General features: G+C 40.1%; 2 protein-coding genes across 4 annotated transcripts in view; one reads left to right on the forward strand and one right to left on the reverse strand.

Moving 5' to 3' along the window:
- The window catches only part of LOC128689677 (transmembrane protein 62), a 76,208-nt gene extending 75,759 nt beyond the window's left edge, over window positions 1–449 (reverse strand). Inside the window, exon 1 of one of the 3 annotated variants that reach the window (XM_053778038.2) lies at window positions 142–449. In XM_053778038.2, coding sequence (XP_053634013.2) covers window positions 142–165 — 24 coding nt within the window. In that variant the 5' untranslated portion in view covers window positions 166–449. The remainder of the gene's footprint in view (window positions 1–141) is intronic. The other 2 variants (XM_053778039.2, XM_070087598.1) reach the window with 2 other exon arrangements.
- A 6,094-nt stretch (window positions 450–6,543) lies between these two features.
- Window positions 6,544–10,146, forward strand: LOC128689678 (mediator of RNA polymerase II transcription subunit 19). Its single transcript, XM_053778040.2, has 4 exons — window positions 6,544–6,811; window positions 7,763–7,855; window positions 9,196–9,336; window positions 9,477–10,146. Exons 1-4 carry the CDS (start codon window positions 6,629–6,631, stop codon window positions 9,774–9,776), a joined length of 717 nt encoding a protein of 238 aa, XP_053634015.1. The 5' UTR covers window positions 6,544–6,628; the 3' UTR covers window positions 9,777–10,146.
- Window positions 10,147–13,260: the final 3,114 nt, after the last annotated feature.

The following is a 13,260-nucleotide window of genomic DNA, read 5'->3' on the forward strand; positions in this document are numbered from 1 at the left end:
TCCATTTCCTTGAATCAAGAGCCCCTCAACGGCATCAAGGCACCTCCCAGAAGGGTGTACGTCATAGCTCCTGCCTCAGATTACATAATGACTGACTATACTGTAAGAATACGAGTCCTATAACTCTCATTAACATCTTACCTTTGTTGAGCGTGTATGTCGCATGCATACGGAGCTGATTTTTATTTTCGGGAAATAGAACTAATTTGATTTTTTTTAAATCACATCTTGACAGCTACCCACCTTAGCTGATCCTCCCCACACTGAACTTGTATCAAGTCAGCATCATCCAAGAATCACAAATTTATTACAAATTGTATGTTAACTTTTCTAATAACAACCATTAAGGCATTTATAACGTAACCTCTCTCTCTCCGTTTTATCCTTAACTAGGCCTAATCATTATATAGTTTGTTTTTATTTAAAATATCGATATACACTCCTATGCACATATGATGCTGATATGGACTCGGGTAATGTATGCTAGAGGCGTAGGAGTAAATTTTCTTCGTCAGAGCTGGTAGTATATTTTTCCTAAACCTCAGTGAAGTATACTCAATTAATATTACTAATGAAGAATTTAAATAAGTTATGTGAAGATACTGATAACTATGGATTAGGTACTATTATCTGTTGTAGATACGTTTTACGAAATCCAATATTTTGTGGCAACCACAGTAAACATGGGCGAGGCCCACTCTATTATCCAGGAATTATATTCATGTAATTGAAAACAATTTGACCCCTATGATTTTTAAATTTTATTTTATGTTGAGTTTGCTTGTATTCATAAGGGAATATCGTCTGAAATTAATTAATTATTCAGATTGATATACTTGAGTTTATAAAATGATTGCACATGCATGACTTCATGCAAGGGAATGTGTGCATCATTGCATAATAAGAATGGATAAGTTGGCAAGAACGCAAGCAGTTACAGATATACCTGAGTTCGCACCACTACCTGATGTAGATCTGCGACTTCGGCTAATATTTAGTTTAGGAGTTGGTCGTGTCACTAGCACGTTAAGAGACCATACAATAAGTGTCAGGGGCCCGAGACTGTTCAACTGCCTCCCAGCATACATAAGGGGGATTACCAATAGACCCCTGGCAGTCTTCAAGCTGGCACTGGACAAGCACCTAAAGTCGGTTCCTGACCAGCCGGGCTGTGGCTCGTACGTTGGTTTGTGTGCAGCCAGCAGCAACAGCCTGGTTGATCAGGCTCTGATTCCACCAGGAGGCCTGGTCACAGACCGGGCCGCGGGGGCGTTGACCCCCGGAACTCTCTCCAGGTACTCAGAGTTTAATTGATAGTTTTAAAATATCCCGACAACAATAGTTATTGTTTGTGCAGAATGTTATTTTGGGAGATATTAGGGAAGAAAGACTTCATTATGGATCGACTGGAAATAAGTCACTTCGTCCGACTTTTTTTTTAGGGGGGGGGGGGGTAGCATAGGTAATCTACACATATGCTGCTATGTATGATAATTTATGTAACTGTATTTATGTGTATCTGTACCTGAATAAACTTAGTTAATTAATGTCGCGTCAGAACTAATAGTAGTTAGCAATGAGTTGTGTAACGAGTCTTACCAAACAAGATATTATCCATTATATACAAAGACGCTCCAGTGCCATATCAACTTTCACTATAGCAAGATTAACCTAGGTTAGGCTGGCTTACCTTGGGTTTCCATACATCAGATAAAAAGTTTCTGCATAACTAACGAAAATAAAACTTGTTTTACTTGTCTATTTAATATATTTTACAGACTTATTTTTGTCCTAGGTTAAATGTACAGGGTTTATATCGCAACTCATTTCAAAATGAAGCTCCCCATGGATGCGACCCACTTCCTTGACTTACTTATTTCAACTTACTTTCTTGCTTACTTAACTATTTACCTCTGCATAAGCAGTTTTCCTTGCAGTGGCATCCAGTTTTGTATCAACTATGTATCGTGTAGAAATAAAATAATAATAATAAGTTGAGGAAGCATAGGGAACAAACGGATTTGACAGTTAAAAATAAGAGAGGAGAGTTATTAAATGGAGAGTTAGAAGTATCGGGAAGATGGAGGGAATATTTTGAGGAATTGTGTTGATGAAGATAGGGAAGCTGTGATTTCGTGTATAGGGCAAGGAAGGATAACATCTTGTAGGAGTAAGGAAGAACCAGTTGTGAGTGTGGGGGAAGTGAGACAGTGGGTAAAATGAAAGGGGGTAAGGCAGCTGGGATTGATGGGATAAAGATAGAAATGTTAAAAGCAGATGGGGATATAGTTTTGGAGCAGTTGGTGCTATTATTTAATAAATGTATGGAAGAGGGTAAAGTACCTAGAGATTGGCAGAGAGCGTGCATAGTTCCTTTGTATAAAGACAAAGGGGATAAAAGAGAGTGCAAAAATTATAGGGGAATAAGTGTTGAGTATACCTGGTAAAGTGTATGGTAGAGTGATTATTGAAATAATTAAGAGTAAGACGGAAAGTAGGATAGCAGATGAACAAAGAGGCTTTAGGAAAGGAAGGGGGTGTTTAGACCAAGTGGTTACAGTGAAACATATAGGTGAACAGTATTTAGATAAGGGCAAAGAGGTGTTTTGTGGCATTTATGGATTTGGAAAAGGCATATGACAGGGTGGATAGGGGGGCAATGTGGCAGATGTTGCAGGTGTATGGTATAGGAGGTAGAAAACTGAAAGCAGTGAAGAATTTTTACGAGGTTAGTGAGGCTCAGGTTAGAGTATGTAGGAAAGAGGGAGATTATTTCCCAGTAAAAGTAGGCCTTAGACAAGAATGTGTGATGTCACTGTGGTTGTTCAATATATTTATAGATGGGGTTGTAAGAGAAGTGAATGCGAGGGTCTTGGCAACAGGTGTAGAGTTAAAAGATAAAAAATCAAACACAAAGTGGGAGTTGTCACAGTTGCTCTTTGCTGATGGCACTGTGCTTTTCAAATTCAAAGTTTATTCTCTATAAAGATTACAATGTTGAATTTACAGAATTTGGTTGTTGTGTGGTTTACATGTAGTTAAATAATGATTACAGAGTGTACCACTAGAACGCCTAGCATGGCTAGGCATTTCGGGCAGACTTAGTTTAATTCTTTATTTTAAAATATTACAAATTATGAGGTAAGTTGGTATTATGGCTAAGTGACTAAATACTAGTTTGTGAGTTTAGCAATGTGAATGCTTTTGTTTTGGCACAGTACATAGTTTCAGTATTGGAGTATCATAGAATTCATTATTTTAAGATTGAGATTAATATTTCTGTTCATGGTCAAATGGGTGAGTGAGTGTAAGTGTGAACCACCAGGTGGTATTCGTGTAGTTAGTTGATGGGGTTTATCAGGGAGATAAGATGTTTTCTAATGGTAGTTTTGAAGGTGATGAATGTGTCTGCAGTTCTAGAGTTCTCAGGTAGGGTGTTCCAGATTTTAGGGCCTTTGACATACATTGAATTTTTGTAAAGGTTTAGTCGGACATGGGGAATGTCGTAGAGATGTTTGTGTCCGGTGTTATGCCTGTGGGTTCTGTCACAACTATCAAGAAAGCGTTTTAGGTCAAGGTTGATATTGGAGTTTAAGGTCCTGTAGATGTAGATTGCACAGTAGTAAGTGTGGATGTACTGAACAGGGAGTAAGTTTAGATCTATGAAGAGTGGGGGGGTGTGTTGCCAGGGATGGGATTTAGTGATTATTCTTACTGCAGCTTTTTGTTGGGTTATTATTGGCTTTAGGTGTGTTGCTGCAGTTGATCCCCAAGCACAAATAGCATAGGTGAGGTATGGATAAATAAGTGAATGGTATAGTGTGAGAAGGGCATTTTGCGGCACGTAGTATCGTATCTTGGAGAGGATCCCAACTGTTTTGGATACTTTTTTGGTTATGTGTTGGATATGGGTGCTGAAATTCAGGTTGTTGTCAAGGTATAGGCCTAGGAATTTGCCCTCATTATGTCTGGTAATTAGAGTGTTGTCGATCTTAATGTTAATTTGTGCATATCCTGCTCTGCTACCAAACATAATATAGTAGGTTTTGTCAGTGTTAAGCGTAAGTTTATTGGTTGTCATCCAAGTCGATATTTTGATCAGCTCCTCGTTAACAATGGTGTTGAGGGTGGCAAGATTAGGGTGAGAGATGACATAAGTCGTGTCGTCAGCAAAGAGAATGGGTTTCAGGTGTTGGGATACGTTTGGAAGATCATTGATGTATATGAGGAAGAGCAGGGGACCAAGGACACTTCCCTGCGGAACTCCAGTATCAAGTGGCAGTGTTGTTGATGCTGTGTCTTTAATGGTAACATACTGATACCTATTAGTAAGGTAAGATTTGAAATAAGCAAGCGCATGGCCTCTTATACCGTAATGGTCAAGTTTGTGGAGTAGGATGTCGTGGTCTACTGTGTCAAAAGCTTTTCTTAGGTCAATAAAAATTCCTAGTGGATATTCCTTATTTTCCAATGCTGTGTAAAGCAGATCTAGCATTTTTATGATTGCATCATTAGTGCTTTTATTTTTCCTAAATCCAAATTGGCAGGGGTTGAGTATGTTTTGTGCTGTTATAAATGAATATAGTCTCCTGTGCACGAGTTTCTCAAAGATTTTGGATAGCAATGGTAAGTTTGATATTGGCCTATAGTTGTTTAAGTCTGTAGGGTCACCACCTTTATGTATTGGTGTAACCCTTGCCATCTTGAGTAGTTTCGGGAAGGTGCTAGTTTCGAGTGACTTGTTAAAAAGTAATGAAATAGCATGCGAAAGGATATGGGCCGCTCGCTTGTACAGTAATGGTGGGACATCAGACAGATTCCCTGAGTTGTTTTTAAGTGACTTTGGGAGATTCTGAAGAGAAGTTGCAGAGGTTGGTGGATGAATTTGGTAGGGTATGTAAAAGAAGAAAATTGAAAGCGAATATAGGAAAGAGTAAGGTTATGAGGATAAAAAGATTAGGTGACGAAAGATTGGATATCAGATTGGAGGGAAGGAGTATGGAGGAGGTAAATGTATTCAGATATTTAGGAGTGGACGTAAACCTAGAAAATGTACAGAGAACTTTCACGGCGCGCATAACGGAGATAAAACACCTCAATTATTGGGAGCGCTTGAGGTTCCTAAACCTGTATTCCCTGGAACGCAGGAGGGAGAGATACATGATTATATACACCTGGAAAATCCTAGAGGGACTAGTACCGAACTTGCACACGAAAATCACTCACTACGAAAGTAAAAGACTTGGCAGACGATGCACCATCCCCCCAATGAAAAGCAGGGGTGTCACTAGCACGTTAAGAGACCATACAATAAGTGTCAGGGGCCCGAGACTGTTCAACTGCCTCCCAGCACACATAAGGGGGATTACCAACAGACCCCTGGCAGTCTTCAAGCTGGCACTGGACAAGCACCTAAAGTCAGTTCCGGATCAGCCGGGCTGTGGCTCGTATGTTGGTTTGCGTGCAGCCAGCAGCAACAGCCTGGTTGATCAGGCTCTGATCCACCAGGAGGCCTGGTCTCAGACCGGGCCGCGGGGGCGTTGACCCTCGGAACTCTCTCCAGGTAAACTCAGAAGTTGGGTCTATGGAGGATGAGGTGAATCATAGGATTGATGAGGGAAAAGGGTGAGGGGTGCACTTATGAGTCTGTGGAGACAAAGAACTTTGTCCGTGGAAGTAAATAGGGGAATGTATGAGAGTATAGTACCAACACTCTTGTATGGGTGTGAAGCATGGGTGATGAATGTTGCAGCGAGGAGAAAGCTGGAGTCAGTGGAGATGTCATGTCTGAGGGCAATGTGTGGTGTGAATATAATGCAGAGAATTCGTAGTTTGGAAATTAGGAGAAGGTATGGGATTATCAAAACTATCATCCAGAGGGCTGAGGAGGGGTTGTTGAGGTGGTTCGGACATGTAGAGAGAATGGAACAAAACAGAATGACTTCGAGAGTGTATAAATCAGTAGTGATGGGAAGGCGGGGTAGGGGTCGGCCCAGGTTGGGTTGGAGGGAGGGGGCAAAGGAGGTTTTGTGTGCGAGGGGCTTGGACTTCCAGCAAGCTTACGTGAGCGTATTTGATAGGAGTGAATGGAAACAAATGGTTTTTAATTCTTGACGTACTGTTGGAGTGTGAGCAAAGTAACATTTATGAAAGGATTTGGGGAAACTGGCATGCCGGACTTGAGTCCTGGAGACGGGAAGTACAGTGTCTACACTCTGAAGGAGGGGTGCTAATGTTGCAGATTTATAACTACAAAGCATCCCTCTGGCAAGACAGTGATGAAGTGAATGATGGTTTTCTTTTTCGGGCCACCCTGCCTTGGTGGGAATCGGCCGATGTGTTAATAAAAAAATAATAATCAATAATAATATAATAATAATAATAATAATAATAATAATAATAATAATAATAATAATAATAATAATAATAATAATAATAATAATAATAACAATAATAGTAAGATTATTATTATTATTAGTTCATGAATTTCTCTAGTAAGAGGAGTATGTATAAAGTGTGCGGTGTTAACAGTCCTGATAAATGTTAGGGAGGGGGTGAGGTTTAGTGCAGTAGCCACTAGCCAGCTGCTCCACCATGGTAGGGTGGCTGTGAGCTGGATCACTCAGACATGAATGACTTAACTCGTAAGGTGGACGCCTCCTTCTCTCCTAAATCTTCACCCCGAGGCTCCAGGTCACCCATGGCCAACCAGATGCTCTCCAGAAATGACTCCACAGGCACTCTGAAGATGACCATCTCTGCTGGCAAGCATCCTGCAGTGGTTCACTCTGGCCCATTCTACCTGATGAAAGTAGGTTAACAGTCAACTTTCGTTGAGGTTATCGCCCTGACTCGGTGCCTTGAGGCTGGCGAAAAGCTCTTGATCCAAGGAATTGAAGTTACCCCTCTAATTCCTTGATTGGATGACCCATACGAACTTAGCACTTCTCTTGAACTATAATAATCTTCCATGGATCAAACCTGATTCCCTTCTATTTCCCCTACCATTATAAAACTCGTATTAGTTTAATGCTTCCCCAAGCAAATACTAAATTTATTGAAGTCTTAAATCTAGTGAATATAGTTTTTACACAATATATTTATGCTTTTCAATGTAAGTGCCTTGATGCTGTTCCTCACAAATTTATCATCCAAATCGTACAGATTAGGAATGTGTGCTAATGTATATATGGTGGAAGGCAGCATAGGCGAGTTCATTGAAAGTTTTAAGGTTTGAATGGTGTTCTGAACAAAAAATGTCCTCTCTTCTATTTTTTTTCAAGTACTGTACTGTATTGAACTCTAGAACTTACATGAAATACGTCTTCACTTCTTGAGCAGTGGCTGCATAATGCTGACTTGTGTTGTTGCTGACTGTGCTATTTGTGCAATTATCACTTAGCTGCACACTAGTGAATTCACCCTTTGCACTACACAAATAGGTAATTACATTGCTGTTATTTTAAGTAAGGGGCTTCATTAGCCAGCATAATTAGAATTGGTTATGCATTGTTATTGTCTATGGTTTTAACCATCATTCCTACCATTTAAAAATAGTTTGATGCAAATTTAGTAAGAATACCTTTTAAAACAAACGATTAATCTGTGTGCAGTTTAGTATTACATAAATAATATCATAACTTACAATAATTTTTGTAATTGATGGAAGCCAGTGTCATTATTAAAATGTTATTTATGTATTGGTTACATCATTCATAGAATATTTTCATTCAGAGATAATTGCATTATATTTCATTTTCAGGACCCAGCCACAGAAAATGAATTGACGGGTGCAACAAACCTGATGGCGCATTTCAACCTGGAGCATTCCTATAACAAATTCACAGGCAAAAAAGTGAGCGACTATGTGTGCTTATTTATGTCTTACTTTGTCTCTACTGATTTGCTTTTCTTCCTTTTTATATGTCAGTTATTGTAGTTTCCTCTAATAATGTGTCAGTATTTGCATTCTGGTAAACTAATTAAATTAAGTGTTCAGTAATTATAAGGTAATTTTAAGGCTGCATGAAATGCTCTATATTTATACACTCCTTTTTACCCTATGTTAACTGTGCTATACTGTACTTTTATATAAATAAAGTTCTCATTGTTATTTGTCTTGGTAGTCACCGATCTTTTATGCTTGTCTCTTAATTTTGCACTGTGCTTGACGATATTCATGTCTCTCACTTAGCTTGGTTTTGCATTTTTTGCCTCTTGTTATTTGATTTGCAAAATTTTATATATTCTTGATGTGTTGATTTATAATGTCCAGGTTCATTACACATGAAGCCTTTTTTTCCTAGAGATTTCATCCAAAGTATATAGTATGGCACTTCTCTTAGTTTATTTTTAACTCCATTATTTTTTCACTAATTATTTCTTCATTCTTAATCATTTAGCTCCAACACTGTCTCATTAGCCTACTTGTATCTATGACTTAACAGTTTTGGCTGCTAAAACCCTCAAAAAATTTCCTTCTTTACCTTGATAATTCTTTGATATATGTTATGCTGTGAAGAAAATGATGAACTTGCCAAATTTGACTTTTTGTAAAAAATTGCCTACAAACCTTTGTAACATAAAGAAAATCAATGTACTCATTAGCTCCACTTTTGAGAAGATTGCCTACAATGTTTGCAACAATGTCTTGGTAACCAACCATATAATTTTGATCAAACTGGTCTTATTTTAAAAGCTGGTAAACATTTTTGTGTAAAAAACACAATTTTTGCTTGCTACACACTTTTCACACTGATGAGTGCATTGATTTTCTTCTTAACACCTCGTATAATTGATGTACATTCAAATTTTCTTCTTTAGACACAACCTTAAATTACAATACCATATTTCTACAAATACTAATTTAGTATGCTACTTGACCCGTTGAAAAAATGGCATTCATTTTATGCTTATATGGTAATCTTTTTTTTTTTTTTTTTTTTTAATGATATTATGTTGGTATGCTTAATATTTATGCAAAAACCCAAGGATATGCTATTTAAGCCATAGCATTAGTGATATTGATTGCAGATCCCTATGAATAGTGAAACATAATTTATTACATAATTTTCATACACACAGTCATGGTGTCAAGAAAGAATATAAGCTTCAGATGCTGGTATGATAAACACACTCATTATTTTTATATTGTATTTGTGATAAAACTCGCTGACTGTTTGTACTTTACTTCAGGTTCGAGACTCGTTATCATCCTTCTTGCCAACTCTTCCAGGCATTATTGATACACCAGCCCACCTCACAAATTCTTCACTCCGAACTCTTATTGAAAAGCCTCCAGTCTTTAAAGAATTTACTTTACTTAATCACCACCAGGTCTGTATAACTGAGCTTTGTCTTAGTGTTTTCCAATGTCCTCTCATATTTTGACAAAAAGAAACTTACATGATATTATCAGAATTCTCAATCTGAGTAGTTAGCCAAGATCATTTCATATAGTATTGTTATATTGCCAGCTCGCTGCTTTCCGGCTTCACCCTGGTCCCCTGCCTGAGCAATACCGCTTTATGAACCAGCCTCCTGGCCAAAGAAAACACAGAAAACACAAGAAACACAAGTACCGACCAGGAGAGACCCCTACCCAGGATGGCTCGGCAGATGGAGCTGATATGCACGAGAAGAAACACAAAAAGAAAAAGAATGATGATGATAAAGAAAGGAAGAAGAAGAAGAAAGAAAAGAAAAAGAAGAAGCAGAAGCACAGTCCAGAGCATCAAGGAGTTTCTGGCAGTGATCCCAGTAGAGTCACACTGTGACAGTGTTAAAATTAACAAGGGTAACTGACAGCTTACAAAGTTTACAAGAGTACCATATTTTTACATTTTTTTGCCTAAAAAAATCTTGCAAATGTGAGATTACCAGTTTTTTTAACATTTATGAATAAAGTTTGCTATATTGTATGTTGATGAAAAGGATTCGTGTTTATTTCACTGCTTATAAATACACCTACATACATTCACATCATTACAGCTTAGGTGTTGCAGAACTTCTTGATAGTACATGCATCAAAATGGAATTGTGGTACAGTACATCAAAATGGAAATGTACTGCTCATTAAAGATTTTTTTTTTTAATCTATGGATTCATAATTTATGAAATGTCTGGAAATAAATGTCTGGAATTAAACCTCATTATTCTCCACCCTTCTCATTACCCAAGCACTATACAATGAAAAGCTCATGAGCATCAAGGCAACTTCCTCTTCAAGGTGGGCTCCTTGATGTGGCAAAGAGGCTCTTGGTCTAAGGACTTAGACCCTTTGGTCTCCTTCCTCAGACCAAACCTAATTACCCCCAATCCTCTCTTCTCTATCCCATCCCCCCCCCCTTTTTTTTCCTTTCCTCCCAACCCTCCCTTTTCCCTGTCCCATTTGTAGCCTCTGGGGTCCTCCCTTCTGGCATTACAGTTTCTAGGTAGGGGGAAGTATGCCAGGGTTTGTCCCACCCTGTGAGGTTCTTTGGGTTGGTGTAGTTTGCCGTGGAATCTGGATTACCTGGAGGCACCCTACACCCTTCCTGGATTTGCAAGAAGTGGGCGAGGTGTCCTGCAGGTGACTGGTGTATCTCCAGAGGCTGCCTGTTGGTTCTGGGAGGTTGCAGCTGAAGGAGGTATGCTTTGTGGTGGGTTTCTGACTGCCCTCTCTTCTGTCTGCTGAGGTGGCTTGGTAGATATGAGGTTGCTATCCCAGAGCACTGGTTTACTGATGTGAAGGGTAGGGTATGGCAAGGGTTCCACGCTGCATCTGCGCTACTTGCAGTCTCGAGGTCCTCTCGGATGAGGGGGAACTTACGGCCCTTTCATGCCTTTTAGTGACTGTCCCTCTGATGTAACTTTTTTCCCCCTCTTTTTTTTCTTTAAAATGGTAAGAAAAGTACCAATATCATGGAGACTTAATTCTGTGATAACCCTCCTCCCAGGCCCCTTTCTGTTACCGCATCCTGTTCTGACCCGGCTTCATTACTGGACCATTCTCCAGGCTCTTCCCATACCCCTGTACCTTCTGCTGGTGACGCATAATCACCTGCTCCAGGTGCTGAGACGTCGCACCATATTCCCTGAATATGGTGCAACGGTTTTCGCATTGCCCACCTACCTGAAGTCAGGCCACCTGTGGTACTACGCTTAATTGTTCCAGACCATTTGCTGACGACGGTTCTTCGATGTCTGCTCATTCCATCCAAAAAAAGACCTACGCAACACCCACTTCCTTTACGCACCTTGTTTACAAGTATGCAGTGGACTAAGTTCTTTTCCCTACAACCGACATCAACTGGTTATCTTTCTGACCACATTATTGGTAAAGCTCTTTTACGACACAGCCAAAATATATCCTCTCACGCTGTTTGAACCGGTGCGCGCAGCACTACAGTTCAGAATGCAGAACATGCTCATGATCTTTCCCATCTTACTTTGAATGATAACATTCTAATCGCAGTTCACAAGCACACTACTCTCAATTCTTGCAGTGGTATGGTGGTTTTACCACATACCATTATACAGAGTGATTTCCTGTCTTGGAGTGATATTTTAGAGCAATTATCCCTTCAGCACTTTCCATTTCTCAAAGTGGATACATGCTTTCGCAGTAACATCACCTGCTTAACCTTTGATTACTGTGAACTCCCGTCCTCTGTTTATATCATAGGCCACCGCCTAGAGGTCCATAAAGTGGTCCCTATTCCCCAACTGTAGAAATTGCTGGTGCTTTGGACACCCAGCTAATACTGCAGATCTGTGGCGGAGTGCCTGATATGAGGTGCCGCAGATCATGCCAATACATCTTGCAGTCTTCCTCCCACTTGTCTCAATTGCAATGAACCTCATCATTTTTCCCACCGATATCGGGTCTATCTTAATGAACGAGAAATCTGTTGTCTTAAGGAGACTGAAGGCCTTATGCTATGGCTGTCTCTTGGCTCCACCTTCAAGGGAATCTTCGTGTCCCTTATTCTCAAGTAGCTAGGAGACCTCCAACCTTGGCGGTTACCCCGCCTATCAGCTCCTCCAATGTTGTGTCTTCCAGGGTTACCCCCAACTTAATTTTTTTGCAGTTTTACCATCTGAAACCCCCACCTTCTTACCTATTCCTACCTCTACTTCTTCTCACCTGGAGTATACCTGGAGAGAGTTCCAGGGGTCAACACACCTGCAGCCCGGTCTGTGACCACGGCTCATGGTGGATCAGGGCCTGATCAACCAGGCTGTTGCTGTTAGCAGCACGCAACCCGACGTACGAACCACAGCCTGGCTGGTCAAGTACTGACTTGAGATGCCTGTCCAGTGCCTGCTTGAAGACAGCCAGGGGTCTATTGGTAATTCCTCTTATGTATGCTGGGAGGCAGTTGAACAGACTTGGGCCCCTGACACTTATTGTGTTGTCTCTTATCGTGATGGTGGTACCCCTGCTTTTCATTGGGAGGATGTTGCATCATTTACCAAGTCTTTTGTTTTCATAGGGAGTGATTTTCGTGTGCAAGTTTGGTACTAATCCCTCTAGGATTTTCCAAGTGAATATTATCACGTATCTTTCCCGCCTGTGTTCTAGGGAATACAGGTTGAGGAACTTCAAGCGTTCCCAGTAACTGAGGTGTTTTATCACAGTTGTGTACCGTGAATGTTCTCTGTACATTTTCTAGGTCAGCAATTCACGAAATATGGATCCCAGGTTACAACCTATACAGATGTGACAGAGTGAACAGGCAAAAGGGGGGGGAGGGGTTGGCCTGTACATTGCAGTCACTTGTTTGCACAGAACTGCTTAATGCCTCAAATGATGTAGCGGAAGTTTTAGCAGTAAAGGTTGCGAACCAAAACCTAGTCATTGTGGTAGTCTACAAGCCTCCGGATGCAACATCCCAGCAATTCCAGGAACAGCTGTTAAAAATTGACCACTGTCTGGAAAATCTTCCAGCTCCTGCACCCAACATCTTGCTCCTGGGAAATTTCAACTTAAGGCACCCAAAATGGAGGAATATAGCAAATAATATTGTTGCAGTAATAACACCAGGAGGCAGCTCTGATGAAAACTCACACTCACACGAGCTTTTAAATCTGTGCACAAAATTCAATTTAAACCAGCAAATAATAGAGCCTACTAGACTGGAGAATACACTAGACCTCATCTTCACTAACAATGATGATCTGATAAGAAATGTCACCATATCAAAAACAGATTAACTTGGTGGCACTCGATGTATGCACAAGGCTTATTCCTCTAAGAAAAAGGAGTAGATGTAAAAT

The sequence above is a fragment of the Cherax quadricarinatus genome, chromosome 22 (genome assembly GCF_038502225.1).
Source record: "Cherax quadricarinatus isolate ZL_2023a chromosome 22, ASM3850222v1, whole genome shotgun sequence".
Taxonomy (NCBI): Eukaryota; Metazoa; Arthropoda; class Malacostraca; order Decapoda; family Parastacidae; genus Cherax; species Cherax quadricarinatus.